Source organism: Carcharodon carcharias, chromosome 16 (genome assembly GCF_017639515.1).
Source record: "Carcharodon carcharias isolate sCarCar2 chromosome 16, sCarCar2.pri, whole genome shotgun sequence".
Taxonomy (NCBI): domain Eukaryota; kingdom Metazoa; phylum Chordata; class Chondrichthyes; order Lamniformes; family Lamnidae; genus Carcharodon; species Carcharodon carcharias.
In genome coordinates this window covers 32,470,315-32,495,483 of record NC_054482.1, presented here as the reverse complement: position 1 = coordinate 32,495,483, position 25,169 = coordinate 32,470,315, and the positions used below count along the sequence as shown (strand labels likewise).

The following is a 25,169-nucleotide window of genomic DNA, read 5'->3' as shown; positions in this document are numbered from 1 at the left end:
ACATTGGCCATCCCTAATAGCTCTTGAGAAGTTGGTGGTGAGCCACTGCAATCCATGTAGTGCAAGATTTTGACAAAGTGACGATGAAGGAACAGTAACATGTTTCCAAGTTAGGATGGCATATAACTCGGAGGAGAGCTTGTAGTTGTGGTGTTCCTATATGCCTCCTGCCATTGCCTTTCTAGGTGGTAGAGATTGAGGATTGAAAGCTGCTGTTGCAGATGCCTTGGAAAGTTATGGCAGTGGGTACATATTGCAGCATTGTGTGCCACTAGTAGAGGGAGTGAGAATTTCAGGCGAGGTGCTGATCAAGTGGGCTGCTTTCTCCTGAATGGTATCAAGCTTCTTCAATGTTTTTGGAGCTGCACTCAGCCAGGCAAGTGGAGAGTATTCCATCACACTTCTGACTAGTACCTTGCAGGCAGTTGAAAGGCTTTAGGGAGTCAGGAGTTGAGTCGCTTGCCACAAAATGCCGAACCTCTGACCCGCTGCTGTAGCCATAGTATTTATGTGGCTGGCCCAATTAAGTTTATGGACAATGATGACACAGCCCACCTCCCAACCCCAGAATGTTGGGGGGGGACTTGATAATGGTAATGCCACTGAACATCATGGGAGGGTGGGTAGACTCTTTCTTTTTAGAAGTGGTCAATGCCTGACACTTGTATGGCATGAATATTATTTATGAGCTGTGCCCTGGGTGTTGTCAGAGTCTTACTGCATGGATTGTATGATTAGCTGAGGAATTGAAAATGGGACTAAACACTGCAATCATCAGCAAACATCCCCACTTCTGACCTTTATTATGAAGGTAAAGCTGCTGAAAATGGTTGAGGCGAAGACACTGGCCTGGAAAACCCCTGCAATGATGCCCTAGAGCTGATATAATTGGCCTCCAACAACCACAAACTTCTTCCTTTTGCTGTTTCCAGAGTACTCAACAGTTTCTTAGTGTCACATGGAATGAATTTAAATGGCTGAATACTGGCATCTGTGATGGTGGAGTCCTCAGGTGTAGGCTAAAATGGATCATCCACTCGGCACTTCTGGCTGAAGACATACATGGCCACTGCAACCTTGCCTCGCGTTCGTGTGCTGGAATCCACCAACGTTAAGCATGGTGTTGTTCCTGGAGCCACCACCTTCTGTTTGTTGTTTAATGGTTCACCACCATTCATGACTCGACATGGCAGGCATCAGATCTACTGATTGTGGGACTGCTTAGCTCTACTTTTGGAAGAATGCTGCCTTCACTGTTTAGCACATGTGTAGTCTGTTATAGCTGCACAGGTTTTCAGGTACGCCTGATGCTGCTCTTGGCATGCTCTTCTGCACTCCTCATTGAGCCAGGATTGCTCCCCTGGCTTGGTGGCTATCTGACCATGACAGATTGTGGTGGAATGCAATTCTACCACTGCTGTTGGCCCACAGCACCTCATAGATACCCAGTTTTGAGCTACTCCATCTCATGTGAATCTGTCCCAACTAGCATGGTGGAAGTACTACCCAACACTATGGAAGGTGTCCTCATTGTGAAGACAGGGCTTTGTCTCCCCAAGGTCAATGTGATGGTCATTCTTATCAATTCCATCATGTATAGATGCAACTGTGACAGGTAGATTGGTGAGGATGAGATCAAGTTGGTTCTTTCCTTCGGTTGGTTCTACACTCAAGTTGGTTCTGTCACTGTTTGCTGCAGGTCCAGTCTGGCAGCTATGTCCTGTCAGTAATGATGCTATCAAGCTATTCTTCTTCATGGATATTGAACTCCCCCACCCAGAATACATTCTATGCCTTGCTGCCCTCAGTGTTCTTCCAAGTCATACTCAACCATGATGCAGTACTGATTCATCAGCTGAAGGAAGTGGTAATCAACAGGTTTTTTTGCCCATGTTTGACCTGATGCCATGAGACTTTATGGGGTCAGGTGGGACAAAACATATCTAGCGATTCTGATAGAAGAACTTGGATGTGTGACTAGTCTGTGGGACAGCTTTCCCAAGTTTGGCGCAAGCTCCTCGATGTTAATGAAGAGGCTTTTGCTGGGTAACTGGGCTGAGTGTGCTTCAGTTGTTTCCAAATGCCGAGGTTGATGCATACACTTTCTTGCAGCAGTTTTATATGATTGAGTGGCTTACTAGACCATTTCAGAGGCAGTTGAGAGTCAGCTAGATTGCTGTGGGTTTGGAGTGAGGACAGTGGATTTCCATCCCTAAAGGACATCAGTGAACCAGTTGAGTTTTTATGGCAGTCTGATAACCACTGTGCTACCAAACCCTGCAACGAATACTTTAAACCCAACACCAGTTGGATGTTGAACTGCTTTAGCAAATCAGTTGTATAGCAATGCGCTGCCTGACACACTGAAGCTGCCCAGCATGTTCATGAGGCAGTGAAGGGAGACATGAATGTTAGTTTTCCCTCAAGTTTCAGACCTTTCACGATGTCTCAGCCACAACCAACTCAACCTGTGCTTGTAGGTATGCTGTTGATGATGTCACTGATCATGAAGAATCATAGGAGCAGGCGGAGACTATTCAGCCCATCAAACCTGTTCTACCATTCAGTTAGTTCTTGGTTGATCTATACCTTAACTCCATTTAATTTGCTCGTCACTTCTTAATGTACTTACCTGATAAAATCTGTTAATTTCACTATGGAATCAATGGCACTACTTGCTGTGTAAAAATACCGTTGGGCGAGTGCTTACAAAAACGTTATGCTCTGGATACAGTGGAGAGTATGGAGAGCAAAGTTGTTGGGTGGGGGTGGCAGCTTGGAACAGTTCTGCAGAAGCCACCCAGCATTCCTTGCCAGCAAAAGCCATTTTTGTCATTAGGCACTGTGGACTAGGCAACAAATGTGCAACAGATGGGCAGTAGGAATGGGATAGTTATGGCAAGAAAATCCACAAGCACTCTTTGCACCTACACAGCTAAACAGAAAGGAACCCTATAGCAACACATACTCTCATGTACTGGAGAGTACCCATACCCATGTGAGACCTGTAGAAAAAGATCAGACTTACCAATATAAAATGCTTCCTGCTTTACTTTTTTTCAGAACCTGAATTTCACCGGTTTTAGAAAGATTCTGAAGAAGCATGATAAGATGCTGGAGACAAGCCGTGGTGCTGACTGGAGAGTGGCACACGTAGAGGTGGCTCCGTTCTACACCTGCAAGAAAATCACCCAGTTAATCAGTGAAACAGAGGTAAGAGACAGAGAGTATTCTACACAGTGAGATAAAATAAGGCCCAACAATCTTCTTGAAAGTGCTCTGTCCACAGGTATAATGCCAGGAACTCTTAATTTTTCTTTTGGACAAAATTTTTTTTTCTACCCCTCTTCCTCCCCCCTGCTAAAATATTTTCCAATCTCTGCTGAAGCAACTGACTGTTTCTAGTGTCCTTGCTTTTCAATTGAACCTATACACCAAGTGTTCACAAGCTCTATTGTTAAGAAACAATAGGTATATCATTGCACTACTGGGCGTATTCCATAGGACACCCACTAATGGGAAAGATATAGAGGAGCAAATTTGCAGGAAAACTATAAAGATGTGCAAGAACAAAAGAGTAGTGAAAATGGGGACTTTCATTATCCTATCATAGATTGCATAGTAATAGTGTAAAGGACAGAGGGGGAAAACAGTTTCTGAAGTGTGCTCAGGAGACTTTCTTGATTAGTATGCTTGGCTCTGAAGAATGAGGCGTATCAAGCATCATGGGGGAAGATTTTGAGGACAATGATCATAATATCAGAAGGTTTAGGTTAGCTATGGAGCAATCTAGAGTAGGGATCCTTAATTTGAGGGAGGGCCAATTTTACTTGGTTGAGAATGGACCTGGCCCAGGTAGATTGGAGTGTAAGATTGGGAAGCAAAACTGTCTCTCCTTTAAACAGGCGATGGTTCAGGTATGGTCAAGGTACCTTCCCACGACGAGGGGGATGGAAGGCCAACCAAAGCCAGAGCATCCTGGATGACGAAAGAGATAGAGAGTAATCTGAAGCAGAGAAAGGGGGTGTATGAAAGATGTCAGGTTGATAATGCAAGTGAGAACCAGGCAAAATATAGAAAGTCCAGAGGGCAAGTGAAAAAAGAAATCAGAGAGGCAAAGTGAGAACATGAGAAGAGACTAGCATAAAAGAAAAATAGAAACATAGAAAATTGGAGCAGGATTACATCATTCAACCCTTTGAGCCTACTTCACCATTCAATACGATCATGGCTGATCCTCTATCTCAGTGCCATACTCCCCATTCCACTTGATGCCTTTAGAGTCTAGAAATCTATTTCCTCCTTAAATATATCCAGTGACTTGGCCTCCACAGCCTTCTGTGGAGGAGAATTCCATAGGTTCATCACTCTCTGAGTGAAGAAGTTTCCACTCATCTCAGTCCTATATGGCCTACCCCGAATCTTGAGACTGTGATCCCTGGTTCTAATCCCCCAGCCAGAGGAAACATCATCCCTGCATCCAGTCTGTCCAGCCCTATCAGAATGTTATACATTTCAATGAGATCCCCCCCTCATTTTTCTAGTGGATACAGGCCTTGTCAACTCAATCTCTCTTAAAACGACAATCCTGCCATCCCAGGAATCAGCCTGGTGAACCTTCGCTGCACTCCCTCTATGGCAAGTATATCCTTTCTTAGGTAAGGAGACCAAAACTGCACACACTACTCCAGGTGTTGACCCACTAAGGCCCTGTACATCTGCAGTAAGACATACTTGCTCCTGTACTCAAATCCTTCTGCAATGAAGACCAACATACCATTTGCCTTCCTAAATGCTTGCTGCAACTTCATGCTTGCTTTCAGTGATTAGTGTTCAAGGACACCCAGGCCCCTTTATATATCAACATTTCACAATCTATCACCATTTAAATAATAGTCATTCTGTTTTTCCTACAGAAGTAGATAACTTCATGCTTATCCACGTTTTACTGCATCTGCCATGTATTTGCCCATTCACTTTCTATCCTAATGAAGAATTTTATCATGTTATGGTCACTGGTCCCCCAAAGGACCCCACACAACCAGATTATTAATTGACCCCTTCTTATTGCACAGTGCCAAATCTAGGATAGCCTGTTCCCTAGTTGGTTCCTTGACATTCTGGTCTAAAAAAACCATCTCATACACACTCCAGGAATTAATGCGCCACAGTATTATAGCTAATTTGGCTTGCCCAGTTTATATGTAGATTAAAGTCACCCATAATTATTGTAGCACCCTTGTTGTGCGTACCTCTAATTTCTTGTTTAATGATACCCCCTACCTTACTGCGACTATTTGGAGGCCTCTGGACACTCCCCCCAATGTTTTCCGCCCTTTTTGCTTCTTGGCTCCACCCAGACTGATTCTCATTTAGATTTTCTGAGCCAATATCCTCTCTCACTATTGCGCTAATTTCATCCTTAACTAACAACGTCATCCCCACCTCCTTCTCGTTTTTGTCTGTCCTTCCTAAATATTGAATACCCTTAGATATTCAGTTCTCAGCCTTGGTCACCCTGCAGCCATGTCTCTATAATCGCAATCATATTGTACCCATTTACATCTATTTGTGCTATTAATTCGTCTACCTTGTTGCAAGTGCTCCGTGCATTCAGATACAGTGCTTTTAGACTTGTCTTTTTAGCATTTTGACTTTTTTTTTGTACTATGGCCCTGTTTGCTGATAGACCTTGTTTCTTCTGCCTTCTAATTTTATTTTCAACTTTTCTGTCTTTCATTCCTACCTTTGTTTTCCTTTCTTCTGTCTCCCTGCTCAGGTTCCCATCCCCTCTGCCACTCTAGTTTAAACCCTTCCCTACAGTACTAGCGAATACCCCTGCAAGGATATTGGTTCTGGTCTCGCTGGTGGGCAACCCGTCCAGCTTGTACAGGTCCCCCCTTCCCCAGAATCAGTCCCAATGCCTCAGAAATCTAAATCCCTCCCTCCTACACCATCTCTTCAGCCACGCATTCATCTGGTCTATTCTCCTATTCCTGATCTTGCTAGCACGTGGCACTAGGAGTAATCTTGAGATTACTACCTTTGAGGTCCTGCTTTTTAATTTATTTCCTCGCTCCCTATATTCTGTTTTCAGGACCTCATTACTCTTTTTACCTAAGTTGTTGGTACTGATATGTACCACGACCTCGGGTTGTTCACCCTCCCCGTTCAGTATGTCCTGCAGCGGCTCGGTGACATCCTTGACTAGGGAGGCAACATACCACTTAGGCATTTCTGCGGCCGCAGATGTGACACTATCTGTTCCCCTTATGATAGAATTCCCAAGCAGAATTGTTTTCCCATTTTTTTTCTTTCCCAGCAATATCCAAAATGGAAAATCTGTTGGAGAGGGAGATGGACCCAGGGGACTCTTACACTATCTGCCTAGTGCTTTTACTCTGTCCGGTGGTCACCCATTCCCTTTCTGATTGTGCACTTTTTACCTGTGTGTGACCAGCTTACTGTACATGCTATCCATGAAGATCTCATCCTTGTGGGTGCTCCACAGTGACTCCAGCTGCAACTCCAGTTCCAAAATGCCGATTTCAAGTAGCTGCAGCTGGAGACACTTCCTGCTCGTGTGGTCACCCTGGACACAAAGTGTCCCTGACTTCCCACATCGCACAGGAGGAGCATTCCACTTCCAAAAGTCTCCTCTAGACATATAAATATTAAAAAAGAGGGGTGGGGCCATATAGGGTCAAAAAGGGATCTAATCATGAAGGCAGAAGGCATGGCAAGATACCAAATGAATACTTTGCATCTGTCTACTAAGGAATAAGATGCAGCCAAAGTCATACTGAAAGAGGAGATAGCTGAGGTACTAGATGGGCTAAAAATTATCAAGAGGAGCTGTTAGAAAGGCTGGCTATACTTAAATTTGATAAGTCACCAGGACTGAATGAGATGCACCTGATGATGTTGAAGGAATTAAGGAAATTGTGGAGGCACTGGCCCTAATCTGCCACTCTTTCTTAGATACAGGGGTGGTGCCAGAAGACTGGAGAATTATAAATGATACACCCTTGTTCTAAAAAAGGATTTAAGGGTAAACCCAGCAATTGCGAAGCAGCCAGTTTAACCTCTGGTAGGAATGCTTTTAGAAACATTAATCTGGAACAAAATTAACAGTCACTTGGACATGTGAATTAATTAAGGGAAGCTAGCATAGACCTGTTAAAGCCAAATCCACTGACTTGATTGAGCTTTGAGTGTTTTGATGAGGTAACAGAGAGGATTGATGAGGGTAATGCAGTTGATGTGGTGTACATGTACTTCCAAAAGGCATTTAATAAATTGCCACATACTAGGCTTGTCAGCAAAGTTGAAGCCTATTGAATAAAAGGAACAGTGACAGCATGGATACAAAGTTGGGTAAGTGACAATAAACAGAGGGTAGTGGTGAATGACCATTTTTCATGCTAGAGGAAAGTACACAGTGAGATTCCCCAGGAGTCAGTATTAGGACCGCTATGCAGAGTAGTGTGAAGTGATCCATTTTGGTAGGAAGAACGAGGAGAGGCCATTTAAGGCAAAGGGTACAAATCTCAATTAGGTGCAGAAACAGCAACACCTAGGGTTATATGTGTACAAATCGTTGAAGGTGGCCAGGCTGGTTGAGAAAGTGGTCAAAGAGGCATGTGGAACCCTGGGCTTGATGATAAGAGACATGGAATACAAAAGCAAGGAAGTTATGAATCTTTATGCAACAGTGTTTTGGCCTTAATGTTTTGGCATTGTGTCCAGTTTTGTGAACTGCACTTCTGGAGAGATGTGAAGGCTTTCAAGAGGGTGCAGAAAGATTTATGGAAATAGTTCCAAAGATGAAAGACTTAAGATACGTGGCTAGATTGGAGATGCTAGGGACGTTCTTAGAGATAAGATGGTTGAGAGGAGATTTTATAGAAGTGTTCAAAATCGAGGGTTGAGGGAAAGTAGATAGAAAGAAACTGTTCCCATTCGCGTAACGATTGAGAACCAGAGGACAACAATTTAAGGTGAATGGCAAAAGAACAAACGGCAACACGAGGAAGAACTTTTTTACACAGTAAGTGGTTAGGATCTGAATGTACTACCTGAGAGTGTGGTGGAGACAGATTCAATTGTGGCTTTCAAAAAGGAATTGGATAAGCACCTAAAGAGAGAAAAATTGCTGGGCTACAGGGAAAGGATGAGAGAATAGGATTAGCTGAGTTGCTCTTGCAGATAGCCAGCATGGACACAACAAAGTTGAATGGCCTCTTCCTGAACTCTAACCATTCTATAATTTGATGTTGAGGGAGGGAGATCATGATTGGAGTCACTGCATTAGCTACCAGGAGCACAAATATTGGCTGGAACTTGCAGAGCACACTGACACCCTCGCCATCACCACCACCACCTCCACCACCACCCAAACCCCTAAACCACTCACAATCACTGAACTCCAACTTGCTATATATTCTTCAGTATTTATAGAAGCATGTGGCACAAAAAAGACCATTCGACCCTTCGTGCTAGTGTCAGCATTTTGAAAAAAATTCTCCATTTCCTATGCCTGATGATTTTTCCCCATTAATGTATCTATCCAATTCCCTTTTTAAACTTACTAGTGAATCTGCTTCCACCACCCTTTCAAACAATGCATTACAGTTCCTAACAGCTTGCTGCGTACATAAAGAAAAAAACCCTCCCCTCTGAATTTTTTGCCAATTAAATTACACCTGTTTCCTGGGGTTGCTAGTCCCCTAACAAAGCCATTCATAATTTTGAACACCTATTAAATCTTCTACACTTAAGAAAAACATTCCTAGGGTTCAGAATGCTAATTTATTTTACCTAATTGTATTTCAGTTATTTCAGATATGTGACTATTTTATTTAATTAATTGAATTCATAAGCAGTACAATTTTGCGTTAAATTAATGTAATACTTAGCAGTTATAATACCAGACCAGCAACCCAGAGGTCACCGGTTCAAATCCTACCATAGCAATTGTGAAATTGATTTGAATAAATCGGGTGATTTGCAGAATCGTAGCAGAAAAATGACCTTAATTTCAACTGTGGACAGGGCAAGTTCAATGTCCCTCCGCTGCCTCACACGATTGCTGGCCAACACTTGGAATTTTCCAAAACTGCCCATGTCGACATCTGGCTCAGGTCCTGCTTCAAGTGACCAACTCTTAAAGTCCACTCACAGCTTAACAAGCTGCTCATTTGTAAAACAGCTGCTGATGGCAATAAATGTGGCCATTACAAAAAATAAATTTAACCATGTAATTACAATGTACCAGTTAAGAATTACTTCAGGTTTAATGACCAGTTTCCTACAATTTTTATTTGATGTGTTCTGGTAAAACTGGTTCTGATTTTTTTTTTCTCTGATAGGCTCTTGTTACCGCAGAATTGGAAGGAGGTGACAGGCAGAAAGCCATGAAGAGGTTGCGAGTACCACCTCTGGGAGCTGCTCAGGTTAGTCCCAGTTGTATTAAGTTTCAAGTTGAGATAGCTTTCATTTCGCTCATTGTTTCTTGCTGTTAGAGATGATACTAGTGATGTAGTCAGGTGCTGTGATGTATATCTTGAATGTTTTTTCTGTCAGTGAATTTTTCCTTTGTGTTCATGGTGAAAGGTGCATTTGCTTGGCCCAACGGTGGCATTCACACCTGAGTCAGGAGGTTGTGGATTTATGCCCCATTCCAGGACCTGAGTCCTCACTGTAGACTGAGACTGCAGTGCAGTACTGAGGGAGTACATTATTGTCACAGGTGACATCTCTCAGATGAGCCATTAAACCAAGGCCCTCTCTGTCCCCTCGAGGCTACAACAACAACTACTTGCATTTATATAGTGCCTTTAATGTAGTAAAACATTACAAGGTGCTTCACGGGAATATTAGTAGATGAAGTTTGACTCCAAGCCACATAAGGGCAGGTGACCAAAAGCTTGCTCAAAGAGGTAGGTTTTAAGGAGAATCTTATAGGAGGTTGTGAGGTGGGAAGTTTTGTGAGTAAATTCCAGGACTTAGGGCGTAGATGCTGATTGGAAGGCATCAGTAGGAATGATAGATATTGAGGCTGCACAGTAGGCCAAAATTGGAGGAATGTCGAGACCTTGGAGAGTTGGTAGAGGTTACAGAGATAGGGAGGGAGGAATTTGAACATTAGGATGGCATTGTTAAATTTGAGGCATTGCCAACTGGGCACTAATGTAGGTCGGTGATCATGGAGGTAATGGTGAACAATTCTTGACACAAGTTAGGATAAAAGCAACAGAGTTTTTAATGAGCTCAGTTTTACAGAGAAAAAGAGCAGGGAAGTCTTCCTAGTGAAACGATCAACATTTACCCCTCAACCAACACCACCAAAATAGATCAACTGCCTATTTATCTCATTACTGTTTGGGGAACATGAAACCTTGCTGTTTGCACACTAGCTAGCATATATGCTTATATAAGAATGACTGCACTTCACAAGTTCGTGGTTGGCTGTGGTGTGTTTTGACATGTCTTGATATGAAGGTGCAATACAAATGCTTACTGTTTTCTTTTGCTGGTAAATAGCACAATTTCAATTTAAGGTGCAAGCTGTTATTATTGAGCATTCCCAGGTCAGGTATAGCACAGTTATCTGCAAAATAAAGCTCCCTCTACTTCTCCTTAACTTCGTACCTCAGCCACCCCACATCTAGAGAGTACCCCTGGCTACGTTTCCTATTTTGCACACCAGCTATGATCTGAGCGCGATTCCCAATTATGGAAAGTTTTGAGCTATGATTCTGTACCCATTTGGAACTGGGTTGAGATCACCCAAACTGCATTCCCAATGGACCCTTTAACCAGTAGGCTTGGGCTACATCTAAACCTGACTCCAAGAAGTAAAAAAATCAGGCTGTAATCCATGGAATGACCAATTTTGTGTTCATCTGCAGACATTTATTGCTGCCATTCTAATTGTTCACTAATTAAAAATCTCACGATTACCATGAAACCATTGTCGATTGTCGTAAAAACTCATCTGATTCACTAATGCCCTTCAATTTCCTTCCTTTAGGGAATGAAATCTGCCGTCCTCACTTGGTCTGGCCTACATGTGACTCTAGATCCGCAGTAATATGATTGACTGTTAAATGCCCTCCAGTTCAAGAAGGTGGCTCACTACCACCTTCTCAAGGGGCAGTTAGGGATGAGCAGTAAACACTGACCTAGCCAGTGACGCCCACATCCTGTAAATTAATTAAAAAAAAATAAGGGTACAAGTCCCTATAAGGTGCTGTAACACAATACTCCAACTGGAGTCAGTCTCAAAAATTGAGAGATGTGGGTGATTCAACTACATAATCGCATAAAGGCAGTTTCAGCTTGTTAGTTGATCTTCTTGCTGCACAGGTTCACAGCAGGTCTTGTGTGCGGAAATACTGCTTGGAGCTCCATAGGTTTAAGTTACATTTTGTTCTTGCAGGTGTTGGTACCTTTGAAAAGATCCAGTGGAACTACCCCTATAAGTTTGCAATTAAGCAGTGCTTAGGCACATGCTCCTAACACAGTGACATGACAGGTTTCATTGCCTTCTGTATGACATTCCAAAGTTTGATACTTAATTCTTCACCACAAGTGTCTCAAGGATACCAAAATGACAGCAAAGAAGGAGGTTAATTCATCCCATTGTTTTTGTTAAATCAATCAGATGAAATGTGCTTTGTATTTCCTAAAGCTCAACAGAGATTTGAAAGAGGAGTTTAGGCATGTGAATTATTACTGTTTAGGAACATCTGGAGTTGTTTCTTGGTTTTAATAAAAGTTGAAGTGTTGTTCCAATGTGTTTTACCCTGTCTTATCTGCCTCATTGTCTCTTTTTTCTTACAGCCAGCCCCTGCATGGACCATATTCAGGGTGGGAATGTACTTTGGAATTTTTGTTGTACTGCTTGCTGCTCTGATACTCATAGGTAAATGTCAGGACCACTCATGCACTAGTTATCTGCGTTCAAAAGGAATTGGGTTTCTGTCTATTTAAGTTTTTTTTAACCTGTTTGGAGTTAGGATGCCACATGCTGTTGTTTCTCACATTGGTGCATTGCCAGGAGGGCGGTCCACTTCCTCAGCCAAACTTGCTTCAGAGATAATGAGTCTGTGTTGACACTGAAAAACCCTTTTCCTATTTGCTTTTCTCCTCCACCCAATTTTCTCTTCTGATCCCATGAAGGTGCTGTCTCATTCTGAGGGGTACTTCCTACAGGCACTGGTCACCTTCTGGTACCTCAGCCACTGACTATTCAACTGTGGGAATATTTATACAGCTGAACATGTACCTGTCCTCACTAGACATACACACTCATTTTCTCCAGCAAGGGTCGCTGGATTAGAATCAGGAGTGAGAACTCTCGATGATTTATCCCATCCATAGCTCCAAAGTACAGAGAACAATTGTAATGGCAAGTTAAGATCAGTTAACTCTCCACACACTGGGAAGAGAAATTATGGTTTGTGTAACTCAGTGCCACACCCAACAGACTTTTAATCCAACCCCCCCATTGAGGGATCTACTTCTTATTTTAAATATGAGCAAAATTTCTGCCCAAAAGTAATTAATGCAAAATGTGAGCAATAATACTGTAATGTTCTCAAGTCATGCAGGTTAAGATTTCAGTGTGCAAGACTTCCCATCTTTCTTGTTTCATTTCAAACTCCCAGTTCTGCTCATATTGGAGTCAAGTAGTTGCTGATTGGGATGCTTAAGCATTTTCAAAGCTTCAAGAAAATGGTTACCAAGGTGACTAGTGTTCACTCATTTTAAACTGAGGATCATTGCCATGATCTTATTCACATTTACGTCACAGCCTTGCTTTTTCCTGGAGGAAATACTCTCTGAATATGTCACTAACAAAAGCAGAGAGTAGCTAGCAAATTGAGGAGGTGCAGCTTCTGCTGTGCTGTCATTACATGAACCCCACCACATAACCAGCAAGATTATGGTGCCCAGACTCTCACGCAGTGCAGTGAGTCAGTAGTATGTATCCGCTGTTTATATTGTGGCTTTTGTTGATCTCTGCCCTTCCCAAAAGATAGTTTTGTAGATCAAAAGGCTAATCTGTATGATTTTTATATCATGGCTCCACAGACCAGAAGCAAGGTAAAAATAATCAAACTGAGTCACACAGACAAAAAAGCCCCAGGATGAATTACCTCATCTGCGCTGAATCAGCTGTTCTCAGTCGAGACAGCAGTTGGTGGAGGAGGTAACGGTTGTCCTCGGGGCCACTGAACTAGGAAGGGGATAACCAACCAGGATTACCATTTGTGATTGCCAACCAGTGACCCCAAAATAAGAAATGTGTGATCATGGAGTGAGGAAATGTCCAAGCTTTGCTTCAGTGCCATCTCTGGTGGAATAGCCTACCAAAACTCACTGCAATCAATTTTCACTGCCTTGCCTTTACCCTGCCCTAATATCTTTGGCTAATCTCAGTAATAAATTACTACTACATCCTGGTATCATATATAAAAGTTTATTATTTTTTTGCATCCTATATACGAATTTTGAATTACTCAGCAGAAGACTCTCAGAGTACATAAATAGGAAATAAAATCAAAACTATTTTTAAAATAAAAGAATGAACAGATGTCCTGGGACAATTCTCTCATGGTGTGTGAGTAGTACCATGACCAGGTCTATGCCCCACATTGGGGCACTTGATAAATGAAGGGTCTTGGCCATGGTGTTGGAGAGGAGACTGGACTCTCTTGTACGAGAGAGAGGCAAGTTGCACTGTGCCACATTTGTCCTTATTTTTGTTGTCAGTTACGGGGAGGCATTGTTGGGCAAGGGGTGAGGGGAAGGGAGTGAGGAAGGAAGAAAGAGAGGCTTGACCCTGTCCCCTTGTAAATTAGGTAGTGATACATGAGAGGAAGTAATCCAAGCACACATACAAAATAGATACAAAAGAGAGAAAAAATCTTATGACTTAATTTGGGACTAATAACAGAAATGTGCAGAAATGCTTTGGCAGCTATTCAGATAATAGGAATCACTGGCACTGTTTCCAGTGCAAGTTCAAATAACTTTGTCTCCTGCAGAAATAATGCTGTGCCACCTTATTGAGGGAAGGAGGTTTCTGCTCCTGGCATCATCATTTATTTAACGTGAGATTAAAAAAATGCATACAGATGAGGAGTACTGTTTTATGCTAATTCATCCATCTTAAAAGACCTTGCGTTCACCTCATTGTTATTTCTAATCCATTATTAAAGAATTCCAGAGGCTTTACCACCACTACTCTGCCTGGAAATCCATTTTAAGTATAATTCATTCTTTGCATCTAGAATTATTTTGTGACATCAAGCCTAATGTTGTTATTTACTACTTTGATCTGTCTCTCACTGGTTAATTTTAAGTAATTTTATAAATTTACCTTGTCTATACGATTTACTATCTTGTATATCCCTCTAAGATTGCCTCTCAGGCACCTTCTTTCCTGATGGAAAAAGCCAAAATCTCCTCAGTTTTCCTGGTTGACACTAAGGGATACTGCTTCCTTTAGTCTAATGGTCAACCCAGTTGTTCCACCCATTGTGCTGACAATTGAAGTAAGTTAGAACCCATAGTCCACTTTTTTTAAAAAAAAATCTCTATTTGAGCTAGACTACTTCCAACTGTCAGCTGTTGTGATTTGAACCAAGGGCCACCATCAAGTTGAATTGATTATCACTAAGCAGGACAAGGTACTCTGTTGTGTGGTATCAGGTACCAATCTTTTTTTATTGTCCTGTCCAGGAGAAAGATGCAAGCAGAGACTCCTATAACAAGGGAACATATTTCAAATTTTGGACAAACTTTCAGAGACCTAAGTGTTTTTGAGGAGGAAATAGTGTTTTGTATAAAAGAGAAAATCCAAACTTCTTGAAGCAGTTTTAGCAATGTTTTGGACGTTGGTGTTCCATCTGAGATTAAAACATAGTGAGACCAAAGGGTGGTAATAAATAAAGGAATTGAGTAATCAAAGGTGAGGCATGATAGCTGTTAGCTGGACTTGCCCCTTCTGATCACTGTAACCTCTTGCAACCCTCACATCTCTATTCTCCTCCAATTCTGCCCTCCTACACATCGCTGATTTTCAGTGCTCGCCCACTGGCAGCCTTGCCATCTGACACTGCTCCTGTGCAGTGTATTCAGGCAACTTCAGAAACAGAAATACCTAGAAAAACTCAGCAGCTCTGGCAGCATCGGCGGAGAAGAGTACAGTTGACGTTTCGAGTCCTCATGACCCTTCAGTCTATTCTGTTGAAGGGTCATGAGGACTCGAAACGTCAACTGTACTCTTCTCCGCCGATGCTGCCAGACCTGCTGAGTTTTTCCAGGTATTTCTGCTTTTGTTCTGGATTTCCAGCATCCACAGTTTTTTGTTTTTATTATTTTTGTTTTTATCTTCAGGCATTTTCCTCTGCGCTATATAAATTCAAATTGTTGTTGGTTTGCAAAAGATATAAGTAACCATGCCTTCAAAAAGTTAAAAGAAACACGATGATTTATGTCCAATTGAAGGATATGCAGGCAATTAAGATTTAGTGATTCTACAGTTGTATTGATGAGTCTTGGTTCAGTGCACTGAGGATGTGTAAACTGGACTAGGTGAAAACATTCCTGAATTTGGGCAGACTCATCACCAAAGCAGTAACTGATAGGATGGTGATATGGAGAAAGAACTGAACCTTAGATGCGAGAGAAAGTGAATCGGAGGGTGAAGCATCAATTACACCACGGTAAGAGAGAGACATAACTTGATCACTTTAAATGTGTATTTAATGGACCACCATACAGCACTGATTTGTTTAGAAATTCATGGAACCAGACCCAGTCAAAGATTTGGTAAGTGTCAAAAGTAAATGACAAGTGTTGAAAAGTAGAGGTCTAGTGGTACATAAACTTAAACAAAAAAGTAACCAGTGGCATGGTCAAGCCAGAAAACCATAGTAGCGATCATTGTTTAGACCTGAACTTTCAAAGTGGATGATTTGAGAGTTAATAGCCTTCATAACTACAGAAATCACAGGCCATTGGTATGGCAGCTGGGACTTGCGAGAGATGATATTAATTCAAGCAGTTTTTAAAGAGAAAGAAGTGTGTTGGATGGATTAAAGAGATGGCATAGGACAAAGGCAAGTTTGCAGATACGTATCTTCAGGGAAGTAGAATAATCGGACTGAAGGCTCAAGGACCAGTTTAGAAAAAGTTATTCAGCCCAGTAAAGACAGTGTAGGTTCTCGTACAATGATGCATTTCAATTCTATTGCACGGTTCACTACAGCTGTCATTTCAGCCACATTTAAATATGCTTTCTCATGTCAAGCACCAGTCCTTTCCAAGAGAGCCAGCTAGCAAGTGATTAATGGTCAATGTTAAGTGAGAACTAAGAGGTCTGTGTCAGTCTCTGGTTTGGTGCATCCTTTTCTCTGTATTCTCCAACTCCTTATGAGACTGCATATAGAAAGGCTTGTTTACCTTTTACAGTGAAAATTATCATCGAAAATGTGTCTTTTCTTACATTTCTAATTAATTTTATATATTTTAATTCACTTGATATAATCTAACTTACAGCTGTTAAATAGTCAATACTGCCAGTGAAGAGATGAATGTCAAGAGGGTCCTTGCGGCTTCATGTGAAAAGTTGAGGTTCAGTCTGGGTGGTTAATGTCCACCTAGCAGCTCAACTGTTTAACACTTTCTGCTCCATCCTCCAGCTAAATCAAAAGAGGGGAACATTTGGCCCTTGGTGCGTATTTATCGTGGTGGATTTCTTCTGATCGAGTTTCTCTTTCTGCTTGGCATCAACACATACGGTTGGCGGCAGGCTGGAGTGAACCACGTGCTAATCTTTGAACTCAATCCCAGAAGCAATCTCTCTCATCAGCATCTTTTTGAGGTTAGTCATTTCAGATTGACAGGCCTATGGCAAATATTAACTTTCAGAGTTATATGAGATTCCGCTCCCATCCCTCCCTTAGAATAGTTTTTGGTTACAGGAACATGGGACACGGGGTTTGATTCAACGTCAGATTCATTTGTTTATTGAAGTCACAAAATCCACCCCCCCCCCCCCCCCCCCCCCCCCCCCCCCCCCCCCCCCCGGCCCCAACGCCAGTACAAATCCCTCTGATTTGACTGGAATTATCAACAACACCTCACAGTACAAATCTCGATGCAAGGTTGACTGAAATTTACAAAATACTCTCAACCCAACCCCTCTACGAATTAGCTGAAACTTACCATCACCCACACAGTTGGTCATTGCCAGTTTTGATTGTAGGCCTGGATCTGGAGATGACCCGTTTCCACCTTCTCCTGACTACAGCGCCTGCTCTCTGATGTGATCCGCTTTTTTTCACAGGCACAGACCCTGTTACCCTTCCACTAAATCATCCGGTGATTAGCACCTCTTTACCTTGGTTTATTTCATGCACTGGTCCAGACAGTTCTGTGTGGACACGATCAATTCTTCTGGTGTAAACCCCTCCCCATGGTGAGGGATACTTGCCTTCAAGGTTGATTGAGGTGTGAATGTGCCTTTCATCCCTGGCAGGAACTAATTGTGTGATGTAATGGCAGTTGCCCTGTGTCATTGTCCATGTTTTAGTCTCCTGATGAGCCAGAGTTTTGGTTAGCTCACCCCTCTGTATGTTCCAGTTAACCCCTTAGCGTCTGTACAGTTCACCTCTGTGTTTGGTTTAGCTGTTTTATATTCTTACAGCCTGGGAGTCATGTCCATCAGTGGTGTGATGGTCTCTTAATCTGTTCATTCACAAAGCCCAGTTAACTGTTCAGTACACCTTGCCAATAATCACAATGCTTATAATGATCTCATTTTATACCTCCCATGTTTAAGATTTATTTCAGCTCATATTTATTAGTCATAGCTACACATCTTTTATTAGGCACATGAGATTGGGTCAGTTCTGAATAACCATCCTCAATCAACTTCAGTTCAGTTTCCAGTGGAAAAAATGTTCTCTTAAATGTGTTCCTGAACATTGGGAGTCTGTGTTGGCTATTTCATTTACAGACTTTACAGCCCCATTCAGAATGTTTTTCACATTTTCTTGGAATTTTTATGGGTTCCTTCTGGGCTCATTTCAAGCATTATAACGGAGTATTTTTGAGAACCCCAGTGAGCACATGACCACCTCAGAAGAAGCAGCATTCAACAACACTTGACATAATGTCAGAGCTTGAATGAAATGTCAAGGATTGGAGTTATCCAAGCACCACATGGTCTTGTCCAATTGCCAAGGAGGCATTCAACAGTTGCCTTTGTTTGGGACTGGGCCCCATGCCCACGATGGTGACCTTGCTTGCCTTCTTTATAGCCTTCCACTATTGTCAAAGCCACCAGAGCCCTTTTCTCCAGCAGGACATGGTTTTTCACTCACTGGAAAGCAGGATATAACCAATCTCATGTTATGCTAAATCACCCTCTCGCTCACCTCATAAATTCTGTGTAACAGGTGCCCAGGATTTCCATGTGCAGAGAAAGGGGAAGGCAGAATTACCGTGAGGTCAAGGTTTAAATTCAATTAATGCTTTGATCTGTGAGCAGTATGGTCCTCATTCCTTTTTTGGAGAGCCTCCATATATCTTGGCATCTGTCAAACTGAAAGAACCTGCTGCAGCTACAGAGGATGGCTTGGTGTTGAGAAACTCAACAAGTGGGGTCTTGGAACTGTGTCGCCTGCTGCCATAGCGTAGTGATTCAATGCAAGTGGAATTCCTTGTAGATTGTGACCACTTAAAGAGAAAGCTGAAGCACCAGATAAAAAAATAGGGCTAGAGAAAAATTAGATGACCTTGACAAATCACACTTTTGGGAAAATTAATTACCCGCTTGGTCTGGAAGTACAGGTAGATCAGGGGCAAGAGAACTTGAGGGTGGAAAATAATACGATATTATTATCGACCCCCACATATTAGGAGCCCATATTCTCACTAAACCTGATAGTTAGAAGGCAATTTGAAGCTCAAGTTCCTGTCATAAGATGTAAATGTTCAAAAAATGAAATGCATGTCTTGACATAAACGTGGAGCAACATAATCAAGGAAACACTTAATCAGGGTTATTGGGTAACATATTTCCTATTGTTAGATTATGGTTTCCTTTACAAATTGGTAATTTTGGGAACTGCCTGTGGCACATGTGAGTGTGGTCACATATGAAAAGACTGTTAAGCCCATCAGCAGTTATCCACCCAATTAAACAGTGCAACCCTGTGCTAATAATGCAAACACCGAGGAAATGCAAAAGCTAAAAGGGGAGAAAAGTTCACACATTCATCTTTTCTCACCCAAGCTGAAATCTGTGTATCCTTGTCCCAGAAGTTGTGTTAAACTTAATCATTACATCATAAGCGTCTGATATTGTCCCCTTCAAGACTATGTTCTTTTAATGAGGACTGTTTAGTCCTTTCTCCACATAGCCCTGCTAGCATCTATTCCATGTACATGTGGGATCATAGTGGATTAGATCACCATGTTAATTGTATCATATTTTCAAGTGCATAAGGGAGGGGAATTGGCTTATTGTTGTATGTGTGTGTATCTGTATAAAATAAATAAAACCATTTATCTTTTTACAGATTGCTGGCTTCCTAGGTGTCCTATGGGGCTTGAGTCTGTTCATCAGTTTGTATGGGTCATACAAATTAATTCCAATGCAGGTCAACCCCCTCATTCTTTATGGGTTCATGTTCCTGTTTCTGATCAATCCCACAAAAACCTGCTACTACAAATCTAGGTTCTGGCTGTTAAAGCTCCTGGTAAGTAAAAAGGTTTATTCCCCAACAGTTATTCATACATTTATCTGGATTAATATATTTTTACAGTGGGAGTAAAGCATTTTTGTAGTGCCAAAATTTGAGATGTAGGAGCTCTAAGAAAATGCGTTGGCCATATCATTTCTAAATCTACTATTACATTGTTTTCCTATGTATTAATCACTTGAGTCCCAAAACGTCGGTTAAACTATGCTTTTTTTAAGTGAAAAATATTAGTGCCGGAAGGCACTATTTTGAACCATATGGTATTTTGAATCATTAGCCTTTAGCATAGCTAGAATTTTATTATGCAATGGTTTAATTGTTTAATTCAAAAATGAATTAAAACATGAATTACAGAAAACTTCACTTACTTCTTACTGGGGGATAGTATATAGAAGGGCCACTGCTTTTGATTTATATTTATAACCTAGACTTAGGTGCACAGGGCACAATTTCAAAATTTGAGGATGATGCAAGACTTGGAAGTATTGTGAACTGTGAGGAGGTTAGTGATAGACTTCAAGAGGATATAGGCTGACTGGTGGAATGGACGGACACTTGGCAGATGAAGTTTAATGCAGAGAAGTGTGAGGTGATACAGTTTGGTCAGAAGAATGAGGAGAGGTGACATAAAATAAAGAGTACAATTCTAAAGGAAATGCAGGAGCAGAGGGACCTGCTGGGTAGGCCAGCATTTATTGCCCATTCCTAATTGTCTTTAAGGTGGTGGTGAGCTGCTTTCTTGAACCACTGTTGTTCCTGTGGTGTAGGTACATCCACAGTGCTGTTAGGGAGGGTGTTCCAGGGTTTTGACCCAACAAAAGTGAAGGAACGGCAATATATTTCCAAATCAGGATGGTGAGTGGCTTGGAGGGAAACTTGGAGGCGGTGGCATTCCCATCTATCTGCTGGCTTTGTCTTTCTGGTTGGTAGTGGTCGTGGGTTTGGAAGTTGTGCTGTCTAAGGAGTCTTGTTGTGTTTCTGCAGTGCATCTGGTAGATGGTACACACTGCTGCTATTGTGCTTAGGTGGTGTGGTGGAGGGAATGAATGTTTGTGGATGAGGTGGATGATGGTGTCCAGCTTCTTGATTGTTGTTGGAGCTACACACATCCAGGCAAGGGGAGAGTATTCCATCACACTCCTGACTTGTGCCTTGTAGATTGTGGACAGACTATGGGAATTCAGAAGCTGAGTTACTCGCTGCAGAATTCCTAGCCTCTGACCTGCTCTTGTAGCCACAGTATTTATACAGCCAGTCCAGTTCAGTTTATGGTCAATGATAATCCCCAGGATATTGATAGTGGGGGGGATTTAGCGATCATAATGCCATTGAATGTCATGGGGTGATGGGGTCAGCTTTTCTCTTGTTGGAGATGGTCATTGCCTGGCACTTGTGTGGCATGAATGTTGCTTGTCACTTGCCAATCCAAGTTTGGATATTGTCCAGATCTTGCTGCATTTGAACATGGACTGCTTCAGTGTCTGAGGGGTCGAGAATGGTGCTGAACATTGTGCAATGTCAATGAACATCTTCACTTCTGACCTTATGATGGAAGGAAGGTCATTGATGAAGCAACTGAAGATGGTTGGGCCGAGGACACTACCCTGAGGAATTCCTGCATTGGTGTCCTGGAATTGAGATGGCTGACCTCCAACAACCACAACCATCTTCCTTTGTGCTAGGCATGACTCCAACCAGCAGGGAGATTTCCCCTTATGCCCATTGACTCCAGTTTTGCTAGGGCTCCTTGATGCCACACTCTGTCGAATGCTGCCTTGATGTCAAGGGCAGTCACTCTCACCTCACTTCAGGAGTTCAGCTCTTTTGTCCATTTCTGAACCAAGGCTGCAATGAGGTCAGGAGTGGGGTGGCCCTGGCAGAACCCAAACTGTGCGTCAGTGAGCTGGTTATTGCTAAGCAATTGCTGCTTGATAGCACTATTGATGACCCATTCTATCCCTTTACTGATGATTGAGAGTAGACTGATGGGGTGGTAATTGGCCAGGTTGGATTTGTCCTTTTTGTGTACAGGACATACCTGGGAAATTTTCCATATTGCTGGGTAGATGCCTGTGTTGTAGCTGTACTGGAATAGCTTGACTAGGGGCACGGCAAGTTCTGGAGCACAAGTTCTCAGTACTGTTGCCGGAATATTGTCAGGTCTAGTAGCCTTTGCAGTATCCAGTGCCTTTACCTGTTTCTTGATATCACGTGGAGTGAATCGAATTTGTTGAAGATTGGCATCTGTGATGGTGGGGACCTGTAGAGGAGGCAGAGTTGGATCATCCAATTGGCATTTCTGGCTGAAGATTGTTGCGAATTGGGAATGAATCTTTTGCACTGACATGTTGGGCTCCCCTATTGTTGAGGATGGGGGATATTTGTGGAGCCTCCTCCTCCAGTGAGTTGTTTAATTGTCCACCACCATTCACAGCAGGGTGTGGCAGGACTGAAGAGCTTAGATCTGATCCGTTGGTTGTGGAATCGCTTAGCTATGTCTGTTTTATGCTTGTGCTGTTTGGCATGCAAGTAGTCCTGTATTGTAGCTTCACCAGGTTGACACCTCATTTTTAGATATGCCTGGTTCTGCTCTTGACATTCCTTCCTGCACTCTTCATTGAACTAGGGTTGATCCCATGGCTTGGTGGTAATGGTAGATTGGGGGATATGCCAGTCTATAAGGTTACAGATTGTGATTGAGTACATTTCTGCTGCTGCTGATGTCCCGTAGTGCCACATGGTTGCCCAGTCCTGAGTTGCAAGATTTGTTCGTAATCTATCCCATTTAGCACAGTGGTTGTGCCACACAACACGATGGAGGGTATGCTCAATGTGAAGGCAGGACTTCATCTCCACAATGACTGTGTGGTGGTCACTCCTACCGACACTGTCATGGACAGATGCATCTGCGGCAGGCAGGGTGGTGAGGTTAAGGCTAGGTATGTTTTTCCCTCTTGTTGGTTCCCTCACCACCTGCCGCAGACCCAGTCTAGTAGCTATGTCCTTTAGGACTCAATCAGCTTGTTAAGTATAAATATCTGCGCCTCCGTCGCATCTGTTCCGATGATGCTACCTTCAAAAACAGTTCCTCTGACATGTCCTCCTTCTTCCTTAACCGAGGTTTTCCACCCATGGTCGTTGACAGGGCCCTCAACCGTGTCCGGCCCATCTCCCGCGCATCCGCCCTCACGCCTTCTCCTCCCTCCCAGAAACATGTTGGGGTCCCCCTTGTCCTCACTTATCACCCCACCAGCCTCCGCATTCAAAGGATCATCCTCCGCCATTTCTGCCAACTCCAGCATGATGCCACCACCAAACACATCTTCCCTTCACCCCCCCCCTGTCGGCATTCCGTAGGGATCGTTCCCTCCGGGACACCCTGGTCCACTCCTCCATCACCCCCTACTCCTCAACCCCCTCCTAAGGCACCACCCCATGCCCACGCAAAAGATGTAACACCTGCCCCTTCACTTCCTCTCTGCTCACCGTCCAAGGACCCAAACACTCCTTTCAAGTGAAGCAGCATTTCACTTGCATTTCCCCCAACTTAGTCTACTGCATTCGTTGCTCCCAATGTGGTCTCCTCTACATTGGAGAGACCAAACGTAAACTGGGCGACCGCTTTGCAGAACACCTGCGGTCTGTCCGCAAGAATGACCCAAACCTCCCTGTCGCTTGCCATTTTAACACTCCACCCTGCTCTCTTGCCCACATGTCTGTCCTTGGTTTGCTGCAATGTTCCAGTGAAGCCCAACGCAAACTGGAGGAACAACACCTCATCTTCTGACTAGGCACTTTACAGCCCTCCGGACTGAATATTGAATTCAACAACTTTAGGTCTTGAGCTCCCTCCTCCATCCCCACCCCCTTTCTGTTTCTTCCCCCTTCCTTTTGTTTTTTCCAATAAATTATATAGATTTTTCTTTTCCCACCTATTTCCATTATTTTTAAATATTTTAAAATCTTTTATGCTCTCCCCACCCCTACTAGAGCTATACCTTGAGTGCCCTACCATCCATTCTTAATTAGCACATTCATTTAGATAATATCACTAACTTCAACACCTCTGTGTTCTTTTGTTCTGTTGTCTGTGACATCTTTTGATGATCTGCTTCTATCACTGCTTGTTTGTCCCTACAACCACATCCCCCCCCCTCCACTTCTCTCCCCCCACCCAAACCCCACCCCCCACACACACACACCTTAAACCAGCTTATATTTCACCCCTTCCTTGGATTCACCTAGTTCTGTTGAAGGGTCATGAGGACTCAAAATGTCAACTCTTTTCTTCTCCGCCGATGCTGCCAGACCTGCTGAGTTTTTCCAGGTAATTCTGTTTTTGTATAAGATTAAGTATATAGCTTGTTAAGTATAAGATCGATGCTGGCATAAAAAAAAATTACAATAAAAGGCAAAGAGCGGGGGTTCTTCAAGTGTGAAGAGCAGGGATACGAGAGTAATTAATTAAGTAATTAAATCTAATAAGATGGTCACGGCAGGAAAAGTGATGTGTTGCTGCTGCGGCATGTGGGAGCTTCTGGACAGCAAGGTGATCCAAAGCAAATACATCTGTAGCAAGTGTTTGCAACCTGAGGAACATCATATCCGAGTTAAGGAGCTGGAGTCTGAGCTGCAGACGTTGCACCACATCAGGGAGGGGGATGATTACCTGGACACTTTGCTCCAGGAGGCGGTCACACCCCGCAGATTAGGTCATTCGAATTTGGTCTGTGATCAGGGACAGGAGGATGTGACTGCAGGTGAGGCAGGTATGGGAACATGGGGGGTGGTATTTGAGGAGCCTCAGCCCCTGCAGTTGTCTGAGGTTCTTGCAAGCTGTGTGGACAAGAGCAGGGAATGCAGGGAGGATGAGCAAACTCACCGTGGTACTGGAAGCCATTCAAGTGGGGGGACGAAATAGGAATGTAATAGTGGCAGGGGGCAGTATAATTCGGGGGATAGATACAATTCTCTGCAACCGTGAGGGTGAGCCCCGAAGGCTGTGTTGCCTGCCCGGTGCCGGGGTTAAGGGCATCTCCTTGCCTGGAGAGGAACTTGGAGTGGGAGGGGAGGGATCCAGTTGTCGTCGTCCACGTTGGTACCAATGAAGTTGATAGGACTATAAAGGAGATTCTGCTGAAAGAATTTGAACAGTTAGGAGCTAAATTAAAAAGCAGAACCTCTGAGTAATAATCTCGGGATTACTACCTGAGCCACAGGCAAACTGGCATAGGGCAAATAAAGTCAAGGAGTTAAATGCATGGCTCAAAGATTGGTGTGGGAGGAACGAGTTTCAGTTCATAGGGCACTGGCACCAGTACTGGGGGAGAAGGGAGTTGTTCCAGTGGGACAAGCTTAACTTGAACCATCCTGGGACCAGTG

At 43.0% G+C, this 25,169-nt stretch overlaps 1 protein-coding gene across 3 annotated transcripts in view; it reads left to right on the top strand.

Annotated features, from left to right (window-relative positions):
• Positions 1–25,169, top strand: part of LOC121289009 (xenotropic and polytropic retrovirus receptor 1 homolog) — a 355,844-nt gene that overhangs the window by 237,127 nt on the left and 93,548 nt on the right. For all 3 annotated transcript variants that reach the window (XR_005945478.1, XR_005945477.1, XM_041207881.1), the window contains exons 5-9: positions 3,064–3,213; positions 9,372–9,455; positions 11,848–11,929; positions 16,719–16,900; positions 19,605–19,784. Coding sequence is in view for 1 of the 3 variants with exons in the window: in XM_041207881.1 (XP_041063815.1) it covers positions 3,064–3,213; positions 9,372–9,455; positions 11,848–11,929; positions 16,719–16,900; positions 19,605–19,784 (678 nt within the window). In the remaining 2 variants the exon portion in view is untranslated. The remainder of the gene's footprint in view (positions 1–3,063; positions 3,214–9,371; positions 9,456–11,847; positions 11,930–16,718; positions 16,901–19,604; positions 19,785–25,169) is intronic.